The sequence below is a fragment of the Mobula birostris genome, chromosome 2, assembly GCF_030028105.1.
Source record: "Mobula birostris isolate sMobBir1 chromosome 2, sMobBir1.hap1, whole genome shotgun sequence".
NCBI classification, from domain to species: Eukaryota; Metazoa; Chordata; class Chondrichthyes; order Myliobatiformes; family Myliobatidae; genus Mobula; species Mobula birostris.
Genome location: NC_092371.1, coordinates 105623273 through 105647957, shown reverse-complemented (window position 1 = coordinate 105647957; position 24685 = coordinate 105623273). Strand labels below are relative to the sequence as shown.

The 24685-nt window shown below is 49.3% G+C and overlaps 1 protein-coding gene across 1 annotated transcript in view; it reads left to right on the top strand.

Annotated features, from left to right (window-relative positions):
* The first annotated feature begins 747 nt into the window (after positions 1 to 747).
* The window catches only part of LOC140189281 (MAM domain-containing glycosylphosphatidylinositol anchor protein 1-like), a 48928-nt gene continuing 24990 nt past the window's right edge, over positions 748 to 24685 (top strand). Inside the window, exons 1-5 of the mRNA XM_072245983.1 lie at positions 748 to 956; positions 1630 to 1769; positions 11771 to 11945; positions 16868 to 17067; positions 21563 to 21695. Of these exons, the coding sequence (XP_072102084.1) occupies positions 884 to 956; positions 1630 to 1769; positions 11771 to 11945; positions 16868 to 17067; positions 21563 to 21695 (721 nt within the window). The 5' untranslated portion in view covers positions 748 to 883. The remainder of the gene's footprint in view (positions 957 to 1629; positions 1770 to 11770; positions 11946 to 16867; positions 17068 to 21562; positions 21696 to 24685) is intronic.

Sequence of the window (24685 nt, the reverse complement as noted above, 5' to 3'; positions counted from 1 at the left end):
GAGATGGGGAGGAGATGGGGAGGAGATCGGGAGAGAGGATGTGGGTAGGGGAAGGGGAGAGGATGGGGGATGGGGAGAGGGGATGTGGGGAGAGGGGATGTGGGGAGGGGAAGGGGAGAGAGGATGGGGAGAGGGGAATGGGGATGGGGAGAGGGGATGGGAGGGGATGGGGAGAGGGGATGGGGAAGGGGAGAGGGGAAGGGGGAGGGGATGGGGAGAGGGGATGGGGAAGGGGAGAGGGGAAGGGGAGAGGGGATGGGGAAGGGGAGAGGGGATGGGGAGAGGGGATGGGGAGAGGGGATGGGGAGGGGAGAGGGAAGGGGAGAGGGAAGGGGAGAGGGAAGGGGAGAGGGAAGGGGAGAGGGAAGGGGAGACGGGTGAGGGAGGGTGAGGGGAGAAAGCGGAGGAGAGCAGGAGGGGAGAGAGGGGTGGGGGGGAAGAGATGGGTAGGTGAGAGATGGAGAAGGGGGAGGGGGTGGGGAGAGAGAAGGAGGGGAGAGAGAGGGAGGGGAGAGAGAGGGAGGGGAGAGAGAGGGAGGGGAGAGAGAGGGAGGGGAGAGAGAAGAAGGGGAGTGAGGGAGGGATGAGAGTTTAAAAGATAGTCGACAGTCGTGCGGGGGATGTGAAAGGGCGGGAGGGGAGTGGGTGAGAGGAGAGTGAGTCGACGGGAGGGGGATGGGGGGAATGTGAAAGGGAGGGAGGAGGAGGAGCGGGGAGGAGCGACAGAGAGACGGAGACAGAAACAGAGCAGAGGTGCTCGGCGCTGGGAGCCGGAGCGACGGTCGGACTGTTACCGGGACTGGGAGTCGGAGCGGAGGCGAAGCGGGAGACGGTAGCGGAGTGGAGCAGAGAGCCGGGCGAGGGAATCCGGAGCGGAGCGGCGATGGAGCGCCGGCTGCTGCGGGCTCTGACTCTCGCTCTGCTGCTCGGTAGCGCTCAGGGACAAGGGGTGTACGGTGAGTGAGGCCGGCAGTGGGGTCCAGGAGCCCGACCCCCCAACCCACCTACCCACCACCACTCACCTCATCACCCGACCCTCACCTCACCACCGACCCTCCCCACCACCCCTCACCTCACCACTACACGACCCACAACCACCGAGCCAGACTTGACACACCCCCGACACACCGAGCCACCCAGAGACCGCACCGGACACCGATTCCTTCCCCCTTCCCCGGACTCAGACCTGGAGAGACCCGCGGGTTCGGGGGTAATGACACCGACAGAGTGTGAGATGAAGGGAAAGAGTCAACCACACAGTCGAGAGAAACAAGGAAGGGGGCGGGTGGGGGGTTTAAGTGACTGAGGGCAGGAGGAAAGGGAGAAAAGGGTTTGAGGCTGAAGGGGAAGGGAGAGAGGCAGGAAGGGGTAGAGGTGTACGGCGAGGAGGGCAGTGGGTAAGGAAGGAAGGAGTGAGGGTGGGAGGGGGGAGAGGGTGAGGAGGAACTCACATCCCCATTGACCCTGTCGTTTGCTCCACGCTTTAGCAAATACAAGCCGGGGGGTTTAGGGTAAGGGATGGAGGGAAGGTGGAGAAAGAGGAAGGGAGGGAGGAAGGACCCTCCCCATTCACTAACCCGGGACTGACCCTACTCTGACCCCTTCTGTATCCCTGCCTTGTGTCCACAGCTCCGGCCAACGCGCGGATCGTGCACTCGGGCCAGGCCTGCGTGGTGAAGGACGACAACCTGAGCGAACGGGTCTACACCATCCGAGAGGGCAGCACCCTGGTCCTCGTCTGCCTCGTCACAGGGCACCCTCGGCCACAGGTACCCCCGCCTGCCCCTGGCCAGAGCGCAACACCCTCAGCTCCCCACAGGGCTAGTGGAGAGGTTGTGTGGAGGGGTGGGGGGTAGATCACGGGGAGGGTCATTGGGCAAGGAGATCCTGGGGCGAGGGATTCAGTTAGGTTCTCATTCATATAAGAACATAGGACATCGGAACAGAATCAGGCCATTCGGCCCATCAACTCTGCTCCCGCCTTTCCATCATGCCTGATTTATTATCCCTCTCAACCCCTTTCTTCTGCCCTCTCCCTGTAACCTTTGTCACCCTTACTAATCATGAGCGCATCAACCTCTACTTTAAATATACCAAATGACTTGGCCTCCACAGCCGTCTGTGGTGATACCTCCTGATTCCCCACAGAGGTTCCACTAATGCTTCCTACAGGGACCTGATCCTTCCCTGGCCTTCTATCTTGCTCCAAATGGACTTAATAGATGACTCATAGAACACTACAGGTCCTTCAGGTCATGATGTTCTGCCAACATTTTAACCCTTCCCTCCTATATAGCCCTCTATTTTTCTATCATCCATGTGCCTATCTAGGAGTTTCTAAGTGTCGCTAATCTATCTGCCTCTACCACCACCTCTGGCAGGGTGTTCCCTGTGTAATAAAATTACCTATGAAATCCCCCTCGTACTTTTCTCCAATCCTCTCGTTAGCCATTTCCATCCTGGGAAAGTGTCTCAGACTTTCACCTTTATCAAGTCACCTCTCATCCTTCTTCGCTCCAAAGGGATAAGCCCTAGCTCACTGAAATTTTCCTCATAACCTATGCTCTCCAATCCAGGTGGTAAATTTCATCTGCACCCTCTCTAAAGATTCAATGTCCTTCCTATAAATGAGGCAAGCAGAACTGAACACAATGCTCCAAGTGTGGTCTAATCAGGGTTTTACAGAGCTGCAGCATTACCTAGTAGCTCCTGAACTCAATCCCCCAACCAATGAAGGCCAACATACCAGACACCTTCTTAACAACCCTATCAACTTGTGTAGTAACTTTGAGGGATCTATGGATGCTGACCTCAAGATTCCTCTGATCCTTCATGCAGCTAAGAATCTTGTCATTAACACTGAATCCTGCTTTCAAATTCTACCTTCCAAAGTGAATCACTTCACACCTTTCCAGGTTCAGCTCTATCTGACACGTCTCAGCCCAGCTGTCATGGGCTTCACAGTGACCGCTTGTAACCCATGACAACCTTCAACACTATCCAAAACACCACCAGCCTTTGCGTTATCTGAAAACTCAGTCACCTACCCTTCTACTTCTTCATCCAAGTCATTTATAAAAATCACAAGAAGCAGGAGTCCAGACCAGATCAGTGCAGAACAGCAGTGGTCACTGATGTCCAGGTAGAAACACCACATCTAAAACCACCCTCTGCTTTCTATGGACTAGTCAATTCTGAAACCACACAGCCATTTTCCCCTGGATCCCATGCCTCCTGACTTTCTGAATGAACCTCTCTTAGGGAACTTTATCAAACACCTTACTAAAATCCACATACACCACATCCACTGCTCTACCTTCATCAATGTGCTTTAGCACATACTCAAAGAATTCAGTCAGACTCATGAGGCATGACTTGCCCCTCACAGTGCCATACTGACTATCCCTAATCAGACTACGTTTCTCCAAATACTCGTAAGTCCTGTCTCTAAGAATCTTCTGCAATAATTTGCCCACCACTGAAGTAAGACCCACTGGTCTATAATGCCTACTCCCTTTCTTGAACTAAGGTTTTAAGTTGTCCTTAATCCTACTTGCTAAGGTCATTTCATGCTCCCTTTTTGACCACAATGTTCTCCTGCATCCCCAATAAACCTCATATGGTTCAATACTGATTTCCCATACTTGAGGTACCCTTCTGTCCCCTGATCAAACCTTAAGCATCCATCATTAACCAGGGTTCCCTGAACTTACTATCTTCAGGGTCACAATGTCTTTGAGCTCTCAGTGTCTCTCTTCCTTTCACTTTTCAGGTGCTGTTCCCCTCCAGCAGCTGCTCTCGATCTCCCTCTCCCAGGTCCTGTCATACACAGTTGAAAGCCCTCCTGCCCCAGCTCGAGGCCCGAACTCGAGATCCAGCTTTATCTCTTTCCATGACTACGTCAGAATCAGGTTTAATATCACTGACATACTGTACATCATGAAATTTGTTGTCTTGCAGCAGCAGTACATTGCAACACATAATAATGAAAAACTATAAATTACAATAAGAAATATATAGAGAGAGCAAAAAAAATAATGAGGAAGTGTTCATGGGTTCATTGTCCATTCAGAAATCTGATGGCAGAAGGGAAGAATCTGTTCCTGAATCACTGAGCTTGTGTCTTCAGAATCCTGTATCTCTCCCTTGATGGCAGGGTTCATGTCCTGGGTGATGAGGGTCCTTTTAGAGGCAATGCCTTTTGAAGATGTCTTAGATGCTAAAGCCCATGATGGAGCTGGCTGAGTTAACAACTTCCTGCACCTTTAAGCTTGCCGCACGGTGACGCTGTTCCCAAAGGAGTCATCCATCGACACCAGTCATTTGTCCCTCCTCCTTCCCTAAGATGAGATGAAGAAGAGCCCCTTCCCCAGTAGGACTCCCTAAACACAGCTTCACACCCCCCCCGAACACATTTTACGAACCGTGCCCCCTGCACTAAGGCCATCCTGCTCATTGTTGAGATGTTATAACCCCGTTCGTTCTGAGATCTCGGATTTCTAATTCCTGCTGACTACAGGGGTTGTGACATTACCTTGCAGTTCTACAAGTTGTTGGTGAGGCCACACTTGGAGTATTGTGTACAGTTTTGGCTTCCCTGTTATAGAAATGATGTAGTTAAATTAGAAAGAGTGCAGAAGTGATTTACAAGGATATTGCCAGGACTGAGGGACAGGGAGAGCTTGGCCAGGCAAGGTCTTTATTTCACAGAGCACAGGAGAATGTTTCAACCTTACAGAGATGTTTCAAATTATGAGAGGCATAGATGGCAACAGTCATTTCCCCAGGGTAGGGGAGACCAAAACAAGGGGGCATAGGTTTAGGATGAGAGGGGAAAGATTTAAAAGAGACCAGAGAGGCAGGATCTTACTCAGAGGATGGTGAGTGTATGGAACAACCTGCCAGAAGAAGTGGTCAAGGCAAATATAATAGAATCATTTAGATTATATGGATTTTAGAGAGGAATTTGACAAGGTCCCTCTTGGTAGGCTCGTCCAGAATGTCAGGAGGCACGGGATTTATGGGGACTTGGGTGCCTGGACTCGGGTGCCCGGACTCGGAACTGGCTTGCCCACAGAAGGCAGAGACTGGCAGTAGATGGAGTGTATTCTGCCTGGTGGTCAGTGACCTGTTCCACAGATGTCTGTCTGGGAGCCCCTGCTCTCTGTGATTTTAGTAAGTGGTTTGGATGAGGAGGTAGAGGGGTGGGTTAGTAAGGTTGCACATGATATGAAGTTTGGTGGTAATGTGGAAGGTTGCCATGGGTTACAGCGGGATATTGAGAAGATGCAGAACTGGGCTGAGAAGCGGCAGATGGAGTTTAACCCTGAAAAGTGTAAAGTGATCCAACTACAAACAAGAGAGTCCTGCCAAAAGGTCTCGGCCCAGAACATTGACTGTATTTTTTTCCATTGATGCTGCCTGGCCTGCTGAGTTCCTCCAGCATTTTGTGTGTTGAAAATGTAAAGTGATTCATTTTGGAAGTTTGAACTTGAAGGAAGAATACAGGGTTAATGACAATATTCTTAGCAGTGTAGAGAATCTTGAGGTTAACATGTGTAGACCCTGAAAGTTGCTGTGCAAGTTGATAGGGTGGTTATGAAGGCGTATGGTGTGCTGGCTTTCATTAGTCAAGAGATTCAGTTCGAGAGCTGTGTTCAGTTCTGGTCACCTCATTATTGAAGGATGTGGAAGCTTTAGAGAGGGCGCAGTGGAGATTTACCAGGATGTTGCTTGGATTAGAGAGCATGCCTTATGAGGATAGGTTGAGCGAGTCAGGGCTTTTCTTTTGGAGCGGAGAGGGGACTGGATGGAGGTGTACAAGGCTATGAGAGGCATAGATCAATTGGATAGCCCCAGACTTTTTTTCAGAGTGGAAATGCCCAATAACAGATATGGTGAGTGGAGGAAAATTTAGAAGAGGTGACAGAGGTAGTTTTTTTTATGACACAGATTGGTGGATTCCTAGAATACACTGCTGGGAGTGATAGCAACTGATACATTAGGGACATTTAAGAAACTCTTAGGCACTTGGATGAAAGGAAAATGGAAAGTTCTGGGCTATGTAGGAGGGAGGGGCTTCGTTGATCATGGAGTAGGTTTCAATAGGTGAGCTGAAGAGCATGAACTGTGCTGTAGTGTTCTGTTGTATGTTAAGAAGCTCTTGGACAGGTGCCTGAAAAGGCAGGGCTTGAAGGGATGCAGGCCAAACACTGGAAGATGGGATTGGCTGGGTGGATACCACGGGTGGGCATGGGCTAGTTGGGCTGAAGGGCCTGCAACTGTGTAATGTTGCTGCATGAATATTGTGAGGTTGTAGTACAACCCTATCGAAGTGCGTACTGCTGACTGGTACAGTAGGCAGCAGTGGATGATGAGATTACGTAGGCAGGCATGACAGTTAGTACGGGTGAATCAGGCCGTAGAGCCTCCTCTGTGCTGTACAACTCAATGGTAGCTTCCCTCATTTGAATCATAGCGATGCATCTCCCCCCCACCTCTATTCTCCCTGCTCTGTACCCCAACCCGTTCCCACCCATCGCCCTTGCATTAAAACAGTCATCTCAGTCGTCCAGTCCTGATCTGGGCCTTCGCACATCTATCTCCACTTCTGCTCCCCCACCCTGCCCCTCACCAGCTGCGTGAGGGTCCCACCCCCAGCCAATGGAGTATAAACCCTTCCCAACACTCTGCGGCTGGTTCAGACCGAGCAGGCCTGTTGGAGTCCAGTGATCCGGAAACAAAGAGCTTTCCCCAAACATCCGCACCTCTCCGCTTCCCCACGGTCACCGGGCACCACCTACAGAGCTACAGGCGGCAGATCCCACAGCAGTCCTCCCTCCCCCACATGTCCACCTCTCTCCTCCACACGTCCAGACCTCTCCCCCACGCACCCGCTGCTCTCCCCCCCTCCACATCTTCATCTCTACACCCCCGCAGGTGCACACCTGTCCCCTGCGTGTGCAGATGCCTGCTCCTATCCCGCCGCAAGTCCGCTCCAGTCTCCCCCCGCACACTTCTGCATACCTATGTCCCCGCAGGTGTGCTCCTGTCCCCCGCACGTCCGCACCTCTCCCCTCTCCCCACAGTCTGCACCTTTCTCTCCCTCTCTCTGCATGTGTACACTTGTCACCCTGCACGTGACACATTCTGCATCCCCCCCCCCCCCGGTACATCCGCCTCTCTCCCCCACGTTTTCACCTCTGTTCCCACACTCACTGGGCAGGACCCAAAGACTAGACAGCTTCTCTTTACAGCAGCCACCCCCTCCACCCACATCTGGACCTCTCTCCCATTCCCCACCCTCTGATTACCCAACATCATTAGGATCAATGTCAACCATAACCTCCCATCTTTCCCCTCCCCCCTTCTCCCTCACTCCTCCCCCTCCCTCATCTCCTCACCCTCCCTTGCACTCTTCCCTTCCCCCCTCCCTTCCCTCCTCCATCCCCCTGCCCACCTTCATTCCCCCTCAGCCTCAAGGAGGCGGCAACAGCTGCCCTGTGGTGCTGGAAGAGGGAAACCTGGCCTTGCTGCTCCCTCTCAATAGCTGAGCCAGGATCTTTGTTGGGGAGGTAGTGATATGGGGTGGGGTGGGGGGGGGGTGCTCTCCTGAACTCATACCTGTGCTCACTGCTCCATCTGCTGGTCACACAGGGTAGGGCAGCCTACAACTCCGGGAGACAGAGAAAATTAAAAAAGTGAAGAAAGTTAGAAATATCATGGGAGTGATACAGCATGGAAAAAGGCCCTTCAGCCCAACTTGTCCGTGCCATCCAAGCTGCCTACCTGAGTCAGCCACCATCCTCTGGGTTTAAAACATTGATCCTCTTTAAATGTGTCAAAGTTTGCGGATGATACGAAGATAGGTGGAGGGGTAGGTAGTGCTGAGGAAGCAATGCAAATGCAGAAGGACTTAAACAAATTGAAAGAATGGGCAAAAATGTGGCAGATGGAATACAGTGTTGGGAAATGTACGATAATGCATTTTAGTAAAAGGAACAATAGTGCGGACTGTTACTTAAATGGGAAAAGGTTCAAACATCAGAGGTGCAAAGGGACTTGGGAGTCCCTGTGCAAGATTCCCAGAAGGGTAATTTACAGGTCAAGTCAGTGGTAGTATAAAGCAAGAATATAAAACAAAGAGATAATGCTGTGGTTTTATAAGACACTGGTCAGACTGCACTTGGAGTATTGTCAACAGTTTTGGGCCTCATATCTCAGAAAGGATATGTTGTCATTGGAGAGGGTCCAGAGGAGGTTCATGAGATGATTCCAGGAATGAGGGGGTTAACATATGAGGAGCGTTTGGCAGCTTTGGACCTCTACCCACTGAAATTTAGAAGAATGCATGGGGATCTCATTGAAACCTACTTAATGTTGGAAGGACTAGATAGGGTGGATGTGGAGAGGATGTTTCCTATGGTGGGGGTATCCAGAACTAGAGGGCAAAGCCTCAAAATTGAGGGGCAACCTTTTAGAACCATAAGACATAAGATTAGAATTAGGCCATTTGGCCCATCGAGTCTACTCCACCATTCAATCATGGCTGATCATTTATTTTCCCCTCCTCAGCCCCACTCCCTGGCCTTCTCCCCGTAACCTTGATTCCATGTCCAATCAAGAACCTATCAAGCTCTGCATTAAATACATCCATCGATCTGGCCTCCACAGCTGCCTGAGGTAATAAATTCTACACATTCACCACATTTTGGTGAATGAAATTCCTCCACATCTCTGTTTTTAAAGGAACGCCCCTCTAACCTGAGGATGTGCCCTCTTGTCCTAGACTCTCCCATCATGGGAAACATCCTTTCCACATCTACCATGTCCAGGTCTTTCAACATTCAACAGGTTTCAAAGAGAGTCGCCCCTCCCCCACCTTCTAAATTCCTGTGAGTACAGACCGAGAGCGAGATACGAGTTCCTCGTATGATAACCCTTTCATTCCCAGAATCATCCTCGTGAACCTCCTCTGAAACCTCTCCAATGCCAGCACATCTTTTCTTAGATGAGGAGCCCAAAACTGTTCACAATACTCAAGGTAGGCCTCACTATTGCTTTATAAAGCCTCAGCATCACATCCCTGCTCTTGTATTCCAGACCTCTTGAACTGAATGCTAACATTGCATTTGCCTTCCTCACCACTGATTCTACCTGCAAGATAACCTTTCGGGTGTTCTGCACAAGGACTCCTAGGTCCCTTTGCATTTCAGACCTTTGGATGCTCTTCCCATTTAGAAAATAGCCTCTGCATTTATTTCTTCTATCAAAGTGCATGACTATGTATTTTCCAAAATTTGTATTTCATTTGCCACTTGCTTACCCATTCTCCTAATCTGTCTAAGTCCTTCTGCAGCCTTCTTGTTTCCTCAACACTACCTGCCCCCCCCAACCAATCTTCGCATCGTCTGCAAACTTGGCAACAAAGCCATCCATCATCTAAATCAGTGGTCCCCAACCTCCAGGCCACAGTCTGATACCAGGATACATAGAATGCAGCGGTAGCCGGAAAGCACCCAGCACATCTTTAAGAAAAAAGCTGAAATAAGCAAGCTAGTTAATTAGGTGCCGCCCAGCACGTAAATGTCAGCCCAGATCAGAGGCGACGCAATCGGCAATGTATCGGTCCGCAGCCTGGAGGTTGTAAATCATTGATATACAGCATAAAAAATAGTCCCAACACCAACCCCTGAAGAACACCACTAGTCACTGACAGCCAACTAGAAAAGGGTCCTTTTATTCCTACTTGCTGTCTCCTACCAATCAGCCAATGCTCCAACTGTGCTAGTAACTTTTCTGTAAACCCATCAGCTCTCCACTTGGTAAGCAACCTCATGTATGGCACCTTGTCAAAGGCCTTCTGAAAGTCCAGCTATATAACATCCACTGCAACCCTTTTATCTATCCTACTTGTAATCTCCTCAAAGAATTCCGACAGGTTCATCAGGCAAGATTTTCCCTAAAGGAAACCATGTTGACTTTTTCCTATCTTGTCCTGTGTTACCAAGTACTTCATAACCTCATCCTTAACAACCAACTCCAACATCTTCCCAACCACTGAGGTCAGGCTAACCGGTCAATAATTTCCTTTCTGCTACCTTCCTCATTTCTTAAAGAGTGGAGTGACATTTACAATTTTCCAGTCCTCTGGCACCATGCTGGAGCCCAATGATTTTTGAAAGATCATTACTAATGCCTCCACAATCTTTACCTCTATCTCTTTCAGAACCCTAGGGTGCACTTCATCTGGTCAGGGTGACTTATGCACCTTTAGGTCTTTCTCCCTTGTAATAGTAACTGCACTCACTTCTCTTCCCTCACCCCCTTCAACATCTGGCATAATGCTAGCGCCTTCCACAGTGAAGACTGATGCAAAATACTCATTTAGTTTATCTGCCATCTGCTTGTCCTCTGTTATTATTTCTCTGGCCCTATTTTCTAGTGGTCCTCCATCCACTCTCATCTCTCCTTTATTTTTTTTACATATTTGAAAAAGCTTTTACTATCCGCTTTGATATTGTTTTGCTATCTTGCTTTCATATTTCATCTTTTCCCTGCTAATAATTCTTTTAGTTGCTCTCTGTAGGTTTATAAGGAGGAATGTTTTTGAGCCAGAGATTAGTGAAGAAGAATTTGGGACACACGCCTTCATCAGTCAGGTCATTGAGTGTCGAAGTTGGGATGGTACGTTGCAGTTGGACAGGATGTTGGCGAGGCCACTCCAAAAGTTTTCGCTACCCTGTCACAGCAGTGACATCACTAAGCAGCTAAGTGTGTAAACAAGATCTGCAAGGATGTTGCCAGGACTTGAGGGTGTGAGATTGGTAGTTATTCCTTGGAACGTGGCAGATCGAAGGGTGCCGGTACAGAGGGGATGCAAAATCACAAGGGGGACCAATAGGCTGCATGGTCACAGTCTCCTTCCCAGAGGGCATGGTTTTATTGTGGGAGGGGAAAGGCTGAAAAGGGATCTGAAAGGCAATACCTAGACTCTGAGGGTTGGTACACAGTTTGTGTGACTGGTACAGGGATGGGAAAGGGTTAGACGCATATGGGCCGAGCACAGACAAAGGGGACGAGCTGAGTTGGTCAGCACAGACCAGATGGGCCAAAGGGTCTGCTTGGCTCTGACCGAGGCTTTCTACCTTCAAACTCCCCGACCCTGGGGAAAAGACTGTGACCACTCACCCTATGTAAACCCCTCATGATTCTAGTACCCTCCTTCGCTCATGGGAAAACAGCCCCAGCCGATCCAGTCTCTCCTTACAACTAAAGCCCTCCAGTCCCAGTAACATCCTCATCAACCTTTCCTGCACTCTTTCCACATTAACAAGATCCTCCCTGTGTCCGGCACACCAAGACTCTAACCTGCCTGATGAAGGCCAGTCTGTTAAACTTCTTCTCCACACTGTCTGCCTGAGACACCCTTTGTGGGAACTGGTACTCCCTGTTACTCCCCACAGCCCCCACACACTGAGAGTCAAGGGGTTACTGAGGGATATATTTGTGTGTGTGGGGGGGGGGGAATGAGGGAAGGGAGAGCACTGTGGGAGGAGACTGTGCCTTTGTACCAGGAGTTGAGGGTTTCTGTGTCTGGGTGGCGTGTAGGACAAGATGAAGGAGTGAGTTGAGTGGGGGTCCACTACCCCGGGACACAGACACCTACTCCCTGTCTCTCCACTGGAGGGGTGGGTGGGTGGGCTGTGAGGATGGGGTGAAGAACTGCTCCCACCCAGGACACTGACCCCCCCTCTCCCCATCCCCACAGGTGCGCTGGACAAAGACGGTGGGCAGCGCGTCGGACCGGCTACAGGAGAGCTCGGTGTTTAACGAGACGCTGCGTATCCCTTCCATCGACCGTGGGCAGGGGGGACGATATTACTGTAAAGCGGAGAACGGGATCGGTGGCCCTGCCATCAAGTCCATTCGAGTAGATGTCCAGTGTGAGTCACTGCTGCCCTCTGACCTTTGCACTTACAGGTCACCTGTCTCACCCACCAGGCCACAACTGACCCTCCATCAGCCCCAGGGCACCAGCTGTCTGGGACAGGGGTCGGCATTTATTGGGGGAGGGGTCCAGGAATGGTAAGTCAGAGGATTGGAGTCAGGACTAGAGGGCTGGGGTCGGAATTAGGTTTGGTGTCTGGAATGGCGGTCTGGGGTTCAGGTTTGGGTTTGCAGTCGGGATTGGGGTTGGGGCTGAGTTTGGGATTGGGAATGGGTTTGGTGTTGGGAATGCGGATAGGCATCGGGACTGGGATCGTGGTTAGGAATGAGCTCAGACTGGAGACTTTGGGATAGGGAATGGGGTTGGACTGGATGTCTGGGGTTGAGAATGGGGACTGGAACTGGGGTTTTTGGATTAGGGTCAGAAATAAAATGGGGGTCAAGAATGTGGTCAGATCAGGGGTTTTGAGGTTGGGAATGGGGTCAGGAATAAGGGCTTGGATCGTGTTCAGGAATGGGATCAGAACCAGGGGTGGGACTGGACAGTGGAGACACTAAGGCCGATGTGGCTACGGGACTGGTGTGAGAGATATCTGACCTCAGGCGTCTGGGGAGCAAAATGTACAACATCTACTTCAAAATGGACTTGGTCCAGTCACAGCACTCTATCTCCAACTGACCAATCACTGTCTTTCCCTACCCCAGCTAACCAATTACTGCTTTTACCCACCCCAGCTAACTAATCACTGTCCTTCCCCACCCCAACTGACCAATCACTGTCCTTCTTTACCCATGCTGACTAATCAGTGTCCTTCCCCGCCATGGCTGACCAATCACTTTCCTTCTTCATCCCATCTGACCAATCATTGTCTTTCTTTACCCCAGCTGAGCAATCACTGTTCTCCCACTACCAGTGCTCCAGTGCTCAGCAACCTGGCAGAGGGCAGGATCACTGGTGTACAGAGGCCCTCAGCACAGTGCCAAATCTGAGCTGTTATTCCAGACACCTTTTTTCCACGGACCAAAAGCTGTGCTGGGACATCAGAGGAAGTGGTAAACACCCCCATCGGGCTGTCTTGCCTTTGAGGGGTCCTGAGACGAGGGAGGTGGTCCTCATGCTCACCATCTCACTGGGATACCACGTCATAGGGCAGTGGGCAGGTTGGAGACCACCTTGGTTTCTGGATGTTGAGTTTACAGAAGGATGGGCCAGTAGTTGCTGAGTGTGTTCACACTGAGAACTGCAGCTTGGTGGCCTTCATCCAGGAGCAAAGCCAGTTTCCCAGTACTTCTGAACATTAGCTCCTATATCTGAGGAAAGTATCCTCCTACAGTCACTGGGAACAGACGTTGGGGGGGGTGGGGGTCCAGTGAGACATCCCCCTACAGTCACCGAGAACAGGTGGAGTGGATCCCAGTGAAGCACACCCCTACAGTCACTGGGAACAGGCAGATGGGTCTTTGTGACGACATCACCCTACAGTCACCGGGAACAGGCGGAGTGAGCCATGGTGATGGCATCACCTCACAGTTACCAGGAACAGGCAGAGTGAGTCCTGTCAATGACATCACCCTACAGTCACCGAGAACAGGTGGCGTGTCCTTGCAATGACATTCCCCTACAGTCACCGGGAACAGGCAGTGTCAGTCCTTGCCATGGCACCCCCTACAGTCACCAGGTACAGGCAGAGTGGATCCTGGTGATTCCATCACCTTACAGTCTGATGTCATATAACTACTTTGATAATTAAGAGAACAAGTGGGGCCGATATTCCCTGCGGCAGACAGTGTGGGATCCTCTGTCACTGTCACAATCTGATCCATGGCATTCCTTGTCACACCAACCCTGGGGACCTTGGACATGTTCTATCGCAGCAACAGGAGATAGTCTGCTCACTGCGTGGTTTGGAACTGCGGCTGGGAACTGCCTTTTGGTGAGGCCTCAGTCTTTTTCACCTGTGCTTTAGATTCTCCAACACCTCTGAGAACGACCCTGCAGTGGAATTGATTCCAGTGAGCTGACAACACTATGCTTCCCCTTAAATCAAAATATTGCGTACAGGAGATGGGATGCTATGTTGAAGTTGTATAAGATGATGGGAAGGCCTAATTTGGAGTATTGTGTGCAGTTTTGGTCACCTGCCTACAGGAAAGGTGTAAGTAAGGTTGAAAGAGTACAGAGAAAATTTACAAGGATATAACAGGGTCTGGAGGACCGCAGTTATAGGGAAAAATTGAATAGGTTAGGACTATATTCCTTAGAATGTTAAAAGATTGAGGGGAGATTTGATAGAGGTATACAAAATTATGACGGATATAGATAGGGTAAATGCAAGCAGACATTTTCCTCTGCGGTTGGGTGGGACTACAACTAAAGGTCATGGGTTAAAAGTGAAAAGTGAAAACTTTAAGGGGAACATGAGGGGAAACGACTTCATTCAGAGTGTTGTGAGAGTGTGGAAGGAGTCGTCAGCACAACTGGTGCATGTGAGGTTGATTTCAAAGTTTCAGCAATATCTGGATAGGTACACTGCTGGTAGGGGTATGGAGGCCCATGGTGTGGGTGCAGGTTAATGGGAGTAGACAGTTTAAATAGTTTCAACATGAACTAGATGGGCTGAAGGGCCTATTTCTCTGCTGTACTTTTCAGTGACTCTTATTATACACAGCTTAGAACATAAGGGCCATCAAGGAAAGGACCAGGGTCAAAGGAGGCAATTTACATCAGGAGCTAGGGGAATACCGAACAAGAAGTTCACATCAGTATGCATCAAGAGGAAGAATGTGGGGGCTAGCCAGATATTTAGGGCATGTTGATGTCAAGAAAGAGGAGATGTTGGATCTGTTGACGAGCATTCGGATAATTAGGTCCCAAGGGCCTGATGGGATCTATTGAGGAGATCACTGGGGTTTTGACAGCGAGCTTCGTATCCTCATTAGCCACAGGTGAGATCCCAGAAGACTGAAGAGTAGCCAGTGTTGCTCCTCTTTTGAAAAGCAGTGAACATAAAGGTGAAATTATAGACAGCTGAACCTCATATCAGTGGTAGGAAAATTATTTGACAAGATTTTTAGGGACGGGATTACACACACCCTGAAAAGAATAGATTACTGGGGACAGTCAGCATGATCTTGTGCAGGGCAGGTCATTCTGTGCAAACTTGAATGAGTATTTTGAGGAAGTGACAAAGATGAGTGATGAGGGTAGGGCATTGGATACCTTCTACATAGACTTTGGTAAAGCTTTTGACATTGACCATGGTAGGCTGATGCAGAAGGTTAAGACACATCAGATCCAAGGATATATTTTGGATTTCAAATTGGCTTGCTCACAGAAGAGGGTAGTGGTGGAGGGATGTTACTGTTACTGGAGATCAGTGGTGTTCCGCAGATATTGGAGCTGGGACCTCTGTTTATGATATTTATAAACGGTTTGGATGAAGATATACATAGGGTGTCGGATGAGAAAGTTGGAGACAACACAAAGATTGGCAGAGTTGTGGAGTGGAAGAGAAGGTTCAGCTGAATATAGGTCAGTTGGGAATGTGGATGGGGAAATAGCAGATGGAGTTTAAACTGGGCCAATGTGAGGCGTTGCACTTTGGGAGGGAAAACATGAGGAAAATATGACAGATGACAAAAGAATTGGATGAAAATGAAGATGGGCGGGTTAGTGACTCTGGAGATGACACAAAAATTGATGGAACAGAAGATTGTACAGGGAGTTGTGAAAAGTTTTAACACAGTGAGTGTCTCACTACCAGTGGACCAGAGACATGGGAGTTAACATCTCACACACAGTGGACGAGGGTCACGGGGTGTTAACATCTCACACTTGGCCAATGGACCAGAGTCACTGGGTGTTAACATCTCACACACGGTGATGGGTGAGGGTCACTGGGTGTTAATATCTCACACATGGCCATTGATAATTCTGCTTCTGTTCTGGATGATTCCATGTTGGGTCTCACTGACTGATCACTGCTGCTGTTCCTGGATCAGCATTGGGACACGTTCCTGTTGTTAAAGCTGATCTACTGTTGTTGGCTCACTGCTTCCGGGGGAGGCTCCTCATAACTAGGAGTGGTCCCTCTCTGCTGGGATTGTTACCTGGGAGAGCCCTCATGTCGGTGTCCTTACCTGGAGCGGTCTCTCATTGCCCTGGTTGTTGCTCATTGTGAGGGGTGGGGGGGATGGTCCCTCATTGTTGGGAGCACTGCTGAGTGGTCCGTCACTGTTGAGATCGCTGCCCAGAGCAGTCCATCATTTGCAGGATTGTCACCAGGGATTCTCTCTCATTGCCAGGGTCGTTACCGCCGATGGTCCCTCGTTGCCGGGGCTGTTACCAGGGACAGTCGCTCATTGCCGGGGCCGTTACCAAGGATACTGCCTTAGGCTGGGATCACTGCCTAAGTCAACCCCTCATTGCCAGAGAGACTCACACTACCATTTGCCATGTTAACGAGAGGTTTATTGGTCTAATTGCTCAGTGACAGCTCATCCTTCTCCTGGGTGCCCTTTCGCAGGAAAGAAGGTCCCTGTTCCCATGGGCCAGACACAGTCTCCCTGACAAAGGGGCTGGTACTTGTTGCTGCCATTTTCAAGGCCATCGCAGGGCCCTGGGCCCATTCCCGGGTGGGTGGGGTGGGGGACTGTGTATGTCACTGGGGTCCTTCCCCATTATTGGGTGGTTTCCCCTGTTAACAGGACCACTCCAGCTCCCTCCGACAGGAGTCTCTGTAAGTGGAACAGTCTCCTCTGTTCCCGGGACCGTACCTTATATTACTGGGATATCCTCCTCTCTCTGACGGTGCCTCTGTTACCGGGGTAACCGCCCCATATGATGGTGCCTCCGTCACCAGGGCTGCCCGTTCTGTTACCGGGATGACTGCCCTCTCTGATGGTGTCTGTGTTGCAGACCTGGACGAGCCGGTGCTGACAGTTCACCAGAGCGTGAGCGACGTCCGCGGCGAGAACTACTACCGGGAGCGCACGGTCTTTCTCCGCTGCACAGTCAGCTCCAACCCCCCCGCACACTTCACCTGGAAACGCGGCGGTCAGATAGTCATTCAGAAACAGGACCAGGGCGTCGACATCTACGAACCGCTCTATACTCAGGTCAGTGGAGTCACCAAGCTCATCGTGCCCTCCTGTACTCCATGCCTTGGCACGAGCTCCGTCCAGACCCCATCCCTCAATATGGAGCTCTCCGAACGCCAGTGCCCACCCTTAACCCTCTGTGTACAATCTCTGCACAACCAAGTGCCGATCCAAGAACTTTACCTTACCTTCCTGCACCACCACCCCGGCAGCGCTTTCCGGGCACCTGTGTGAAAAAAAACATTCCCCGCACATCTCTTGCGAATGTAACCCCTCTCACTTTAAATGCGTGTCCTCCAAGCCGAGGTTTCCCATGTTTCTCCTTGAGTGATGCTACCCGTTCCCTAGTTATCTCCTGGCTCTTGATGTATGCATTCTCAGACTCCGGGAATGAGCTCTGCCTCTGGATGCATCTGTAATCCCTTACTGATAGTGCAACTCACCCCTGTCTTACCTCCCTCTCTATCTGAAACATCAAAACCCTGGAATATTAAAGTATAAAGTCTTGTCACTCCCTCAGCCACGTCATAATCCACGTACTGATCCAGGCTATAAGTTCCTCACTCTTACCACTTACCCTGAACATTAAAATACACACATTTCACCCCATTGATTCCTTTGTGTCTATTACCTTACTCCAGCCCGTCCTTCCTCACAGACTGACTGGCCATAACGTCCACCTTCCTTTCAATTCCTCCACTTTCTGACCTACTGCTCTGGTTCCCATCCCCCTGCCCGGCTAGTTAGAATGCTCCTGAATAGCTCAAGTCAACCACCGATATAGGATATTAGGATTATAAGATACAGAAACAGAATGAGGCTATTTGGCCCATCAAGTCTGCTCTGCCATTTCATCATGGCTGATCCATTTCCCTCTCAACACATTCTCCTGCCTTCCCCCTGTAAACCTTCATGCCCTGACTAATCAAGAATCTGTGAGTCTTTGCCTTAAATACACCCAATGACTTGGCCTCCACAGCTGTCTGTGACAACAAATTTCACGCATTCACTAGTCCCTGGCTAAAAAAAATTCCTCCTCATCTCCATTCTAAATGGCCTTCCCTCTATTCTGAGGCTGTGCCCTCTCATCCTAGACTCCTCCACCATCGGAAATATCTTCTCCACATCTACTCCATCAAGACCTTTCATCATTCAATTGGTTTCAATGAGATCCTCCTCAGTTTTCTGAATTCCAGTGAGTACAGGCCCAGAGACATCAGTTGGTCCTCATATAGTAACTCTTTCATTCCCGGAATCACTCTCATGAACCTCCTCTGAACCCTCTTCTATGTCAGCACATCCTTTCTTAGATAAGGGGCCCCAAACTGTTCAGAATACTCCAAGTGAGGCCTCACCAGTGCCTCATAAATTCTCAGCATTACATCCTTGTTTTTATATTCTAGTCTTCTCAAAATGAATGCTAACATTGCATTTGCCTTCCTCATAACCGATTCAACCTGCAAATTAAACTTTTAGGAATCCTGCACAAGAACTCTGCACCTTGGATTTTTGAACTTTCTCTCCATTTAGAAAATTGTCTATGCTTTTATTTCTTCTGTTAAAGTGCATGGCCATATACTTCCTGCCACTGTATTCCATATGCCACTTCTTTGCCCATTCACCTAATCTGTCTGTCCATCTGTAGCCTCTCTGCTTCCTCAACACTACATGCCCCTCCACTTATCTTCATATTGCCTGCAAACCTGGCCAAAGCCATCAATTCTGTCATCCAAATCATTGACATATAACATAAAGAGAAGCAGTCCCCACACAGACCCCAGTCACTGGCAGCCAGCTCTCACTCTTTGCCTCTGGCCAGTCAGCCAATTCTTCTATCCAGGCTGGTGTCTTTTGTGTAATCCTGCTAAGCAGCCTCTTGTATGGCACCTTATCAAAGGCCTTCTGAAAAGATATCCACCAATTCTCCTTTGTCTATCCTGCTTGTTATTTCCTCAAAGAATTCCAACAGATTTGTCAGGTAATATTTTCCCTTCAGGAAACCATGCTAACTGACAGCCTATTTTACCATGTACCCCAAATACCCTGAGACCTCATCCTTAATAATCGACTCCAACATCTTCTCAGCTACTGAGGTCAGACCAGCTGACCTATAGTTTCCTTTCTTCTGCCTCTCTCCATTCTTGAGGAGTGGAGTGACATTAGCAATTTTCCATCCTCTGGAACCATGCCAGAATCTATTGATTCTTGAAAGATCATTATTAATACCGCCACAATCCCTTCAGCCACCTCTTTCAGAAACCTGGAGTGTAGACCATCTGGTCCAGGTGACTTATCTATCTTCAGATCTTTTAGTTTCCCAAGCACCTTCTCCCTAGTAATGACAACTTCTGCTCCCTGACACCCTTGAACTTCCACAGTGAAGACTGGAGCAAGATACTTATTCAGTTCATCCACCATTTCCTTTTCTCTCATTTCTACCTCTCCAGCTCATTTTCCAGTGGTCCAAAATAGACTCTTGCCTCTCTTTTACTCTTTATATATCCCAAGAAACTTTTGGTATCGTCATGGGTATGTTTGGCTAGCTTACCTTCATATTTTATCTTTTCTATTTTCATTCTGCCTTTAGAATTATTTTGGATGCATCTATCCTGCACCTTCAAATCGCTCCGAAAAATTCTGCTATTATCCCTGCTAGTTTCCACTTCCAATCAATTTGGCCAGCTCCTCTCTCATGCCTCAGTAATTCCACTTACTCCATTGCAATAATGATACAGGGCAACACATACAAAATGCTGAAGGAACTCAGCAGACCAGATGGCATCTATGGAAAAGAGTACAGTCAACGTTACAGCCCGAAACATCAACTATATTCTTTTTTCCATAGATGCCACCTGCCCTACTGAGTTCCTCCAGCATTTTGTGTGTGTCGCTCGGATTTCCAGCACCTGCAGATTTCCTCCTTTGCAATAATGATACATCTGACTTTTAGCTTTCCCACCCCCTCTGCCTATCTTACCCCCTTGTCTAAGCACTCAACAACCCCCCCTTACCCTTCCTCCCCTTGCCCACCACTCCAACTACCCCCACCCTCGCCCCTACCTCCCACACCTACCCACTGTTCTGCCTACCCCCTCATCTAACCCCTAACTTGCACACCTTGCCCAAGTGGATAGGGGAGAACCAGTGGATGTGGTATATTTGGATTTTCAAAAGGCTTTTGACAAGGTCCCACACAGGAGATTAGTGTGCAAACTTAAAGCACACGGTATTGCGGGTAAGGTATTGATGTGGATAGAGAATTAGTTAGCAGACAGGAAGCAAAGAGTGGGAATAAACAGGACCTTTTCAGAATGGCAGGCAGTGACTAGTGGGGTACCGCAAGGCTCAGTGCTGGGACCCCAGTTGTTTACAATATATATTAATGACTTGGATGAGGGAATTAAATGCAGCATCTCCAAGTTTGCGGATGACACGAAGCTGGGCGGCAGTGTTAGCTGTGAGGAGGATGCTAAGAGGATGCAGAGTGACTTGGATAGGTTGGGTGAGTGGGCAAATTCATGGCAGATGCAATTTAATGTGGATAAATGTGAAGTTATCCACTTTGGTGGCAAAAATAGGAAAACAGATTATTATCTGAATGGTGGCCGATTAGGAAAAGGGGAGGTGTCATTATACACCAGTCATTGAAAGTGGGCATGCAGGTACAGCAGGTGGTGAAAAAGGCGAATGGTATGCTGGCATTTATAGCCAGAGGATTCGAGTACAGGAGCAGGGAGGTACTACTGCAGTTGTACAAGGCCTTGGTGAGACCACACCTGGAGTATTGTGTGCAGTTTTGGTCCCCTAATCTGAGGAAGACATCCTTGCCATAGAGGGAGTACAAAGAAGGTTCACCAGATTGATTCCTGGGATGGCAGGACTTTCATATGAAGAAAGACTGGATGAACTGGGCTTGTACTCGTTGGAATTTAGAAGATTGGGGGGGATCTGATTGAAACGTATAAAATCCTAAAGGGATTGGACAGGCTAGATGCAGGAAGATTGTTCCCAATGTTGGGGAAGTCCAGAACGAGGGGCCACAGTTTGAGGATAGAGGGGAAGCCTTTTAGGACCGAGATTAGGAAAAACTTCTTCACACAGAGAGTGGTGAATCTGTGGAATTCTCTGCCACAGGAAACAGTTGAGGCCAGTTCATTGGCTATATTTAAGAGGGAGTTAGATATGGCCCTTGTGGCTACGGGGGTCAGGGGGTATGGAGGGAAGGCTGGGGCGGGGTTCTGAGTTGGATGATCAGCCATGATCATAATAAATGGCGGTGCAGTCTCGAAGGGCCGAATGGCCTACTCCTGCACCTATTTTCTATGTTTCTATGTTTCTTCACTTACCCCTTCGTTTACTCCTTTTCCTCCCGCTCATCCACCTCGCCCTGCCCAGCTCAGGGTGGGCACCGATTGCCCCCACTGCTGGGCCTTTCTCCTTGCCAGTAGGGAGCTGTTGCACAGAGTGGCTGTGTGTGGGTGTCCCTGCTCTGATCATGGCCTGCTCTCCACAGGGTGAAACCAAAGTCCTAAAGCTGAAAGACCTGCGCCCTCGAGATTATGCCAACTTTACCTGCCTGGTGTCCGTCCGGAACGTCTGCAACATTCCTGACAAATCTGCCTCCTTCCAGCTGAAGAACACCACCGGTCAGTGCTCCCACCCACCCGTCACCCATTATACTGACTGCACTCGGGAACGGTGGGGGGAGACAGGCTCGGGATACAGTGGGAGGGAGATCCTGGCAATATTGTTCCAGTTCCCAGGAGAGACGGAAGGGGCTGGGTGTGTTTTCCCTGGAACAGAGGATGAGAAGGGTGGACGGATCATTGTGTGTCTGTTAGGGATAGCACCTAAAGCTCTTGGGTATGGACTCGGGGTGAGGGCTGAGAGCTGGAGACCTGAGTGGGGATGGCTTTGGGGAACACACTCCCTGACAGGGTGGTGGTGGGAGAGACTCTCACAGCATCGGAGATGTTTCTGGACAAGAAATGCAATGGTGAGGATCAGGTGCTAGGAAACAGGGTTAGTGGGGGTCGTTCTTAGTGGTCAGGATGAGCTGAGGATATGCCTCTGTACTCAACCCTGCGTGAGAGAGGGTAGGGGTGGACAGTAACTGGGAGGAGAGAGAAGCATTGGGGTGGGGGCAGATGGAAAGAAAGGGGAGGCAGGGGGACTGGGAGAATGAGAGGACATGGAGATAGAAGTGGGGAAAGAAAACATGAAACTTTACAGCCCAAATCAGGGCCACAATATTCTGACAACTTTTTGTCTACTCTAAGATCAATCTAACCTTTCCCTCCCAGCCAGCCCTCCATTTTTCTATCATCCATATGCCTAAGAGTCTCTAATGTATCTGCCTCGACCACCATGGGTGTTCCATGCATCCACCAATCTGTGTAATCAGCCTACCTCTGACATCCAACCTTTACTTACCTCCACTCACCATAAATGGATGTCCTCTGGAATTGGCCATTGCTGCCCAGTGAAAACACAATACTGGATCCCCGCTCTGTCTGTGCCTCTCATAACCTTACACACCTCCATCAAGTCACCTCTTATCCCCCTTCACTCCAAAGAGAAAAAGCCTAGCTTGCTCAACTAATCCTCATAAGACATGCTCTCCAATCCAGGTAGCATTCTGGTAAATCTCCTCAGTACCCTCTCTGAAACTTCAATATCAGAATCAGAATCAGATTTAATACCACCGGTTTATGGCATGAAACCTGTTGTTATGTGGAAGCATTATGTTACAATAAATAATAAACTGTAAATTAAAGTATATAAATTTTAACAGTTAAATAAATAGTGCAAAAATGGAAAAAAAAGTAGTGAGGTGGTGTTCGGAAATCTGTTGGTAGAGGGGAAGAAGCTGTCCCTGAATCATTGAGTGCGTGTCTTCAGGCTCCTATAATCCTTCCTAAAATGAGGCAACAAGAACTGAACACAAAACTCCAAGTTGGTCTAACTAGGGTTTTATAGAGTTGCAACATTACTTTGCAGCGAATAAACTCTTCTCGGGCTTCCAGCCAGGTACAGATAGCGATTATAACCAACTTTTTGATGACAAGCTCTGCCATCTTCATCAGGGATGATGCTTGAGCATGTCTAGTCCGGTGGTATTTATACCCCCATCGTCCGTCCCTTCTGATTGACTAGTCCTTATCCAATCAGGTTTCTGCTCTCTCACCTTGTTTACAATTGAAGGAAATCAATCGGGCCCTTAATAGGGCTGACGGAAAAATCAGGAATCTTGAAATGAGGAGGAACCTGTCGCTATTGCTTGTCTTTCCTATATTTCCACTGTTTCTGGAAGGATCACTAGGATCCTGAAGAAATAGCAGATTAGTACTGTCCACAAGCCTGTAAGGATGTTCAAAGGTGACCTGGGATTCAAGGCAGTGGGCATTTACAGGATTCCCTGTGAATGTAGAGCAGCGTGTATCGGCCAGACGGGACACAGGATGGAAATCTGCATCAAAGAGCACAGGAGATGTATCCACTTGGGTTACCCGGAGACATTGGTGGTAGCAGACACTGCATTCACAATGGTCATTGACTTTGATAGCACAAAACTACTGTGCCGCACCAATGGCTTTTGAGACCGCCTGGTAAAGGAAGCCATTGAAATAAAACTAGAAGGCTTGCAGCTCTTGAACTTAATCCCCTAATTAATGAAGACCAACACACCATAGGCCTTCCTAATCACCCTATCAACTTGTGTGCCAACTTTGAGGGATCTATGGTTATGGACCTCAAGATCTCTCTGTTCTTCCACTCCTCTAAAAATCCTACCATTAACCATTCAGGTTTGGCCTTCCATAATGAATCACTTCACACTTTTTTGGATTGAGCATTATTTGCCACTTCTCAACCCAGCTCTGCACTCTATCAATATCCCATTGTACCTTCTACTCTATCCACAGCACCGACAAACTTTGTGTCACTTCCACTTCCTCATTCAAATGACTTATAACACTCACAGAACAGAATCCCTGCAGAATACCACTAGCGATGGATCGAGAGGCAGCACACTCTCCATTCACTACCACCCTCTGCCTTGTGTGGGCAAACCAGTTCTGAATACACACAGACAAGTTTCCCCGGATCCCATACCTCCTGACTTTCTGAATGAGTTTACCAAGGGGAAACTTATCAAATGTCTTACTAAAATCTGTATAAAACCACATCCACTGCTCTACCCTCATCAATGTGCTTTAGGGGGGAGGGGGTAACAGGGAGCGGAGGCAGAGAGTGAGAGAGGGAACTGGACAAAAAGACAAAGAGAATGACACTGAGGGAAGGTGAGAGATGCAGGGCCAGCGAGGTAGGAGACAGGAAGTGGGAGCAAGAGTGAATGAGGTCTGGTAGAGCAGCGAGTGAGAATGCTGAGGGGGAGGGAGAGCTGGTGCCAGAGGATAGCATTGAGGGGAGGGGGGGTAATGTCAGGAGGAGGGAGAGGAAGAAGGAGAGGGGAGGTGAACATCATGGGGAAGGTGTGGAGGAGGAGCTGCCCTCATTCACCACGGTGGTGGAAAGCTCTAAATTAAGACAGCAGAGCGACACCCAAGTTGAGTCTGTGCTGAATGTCACCCCTCGGGACGGACAGTCACCCCCACAGACGACAGGCGGTGACTGA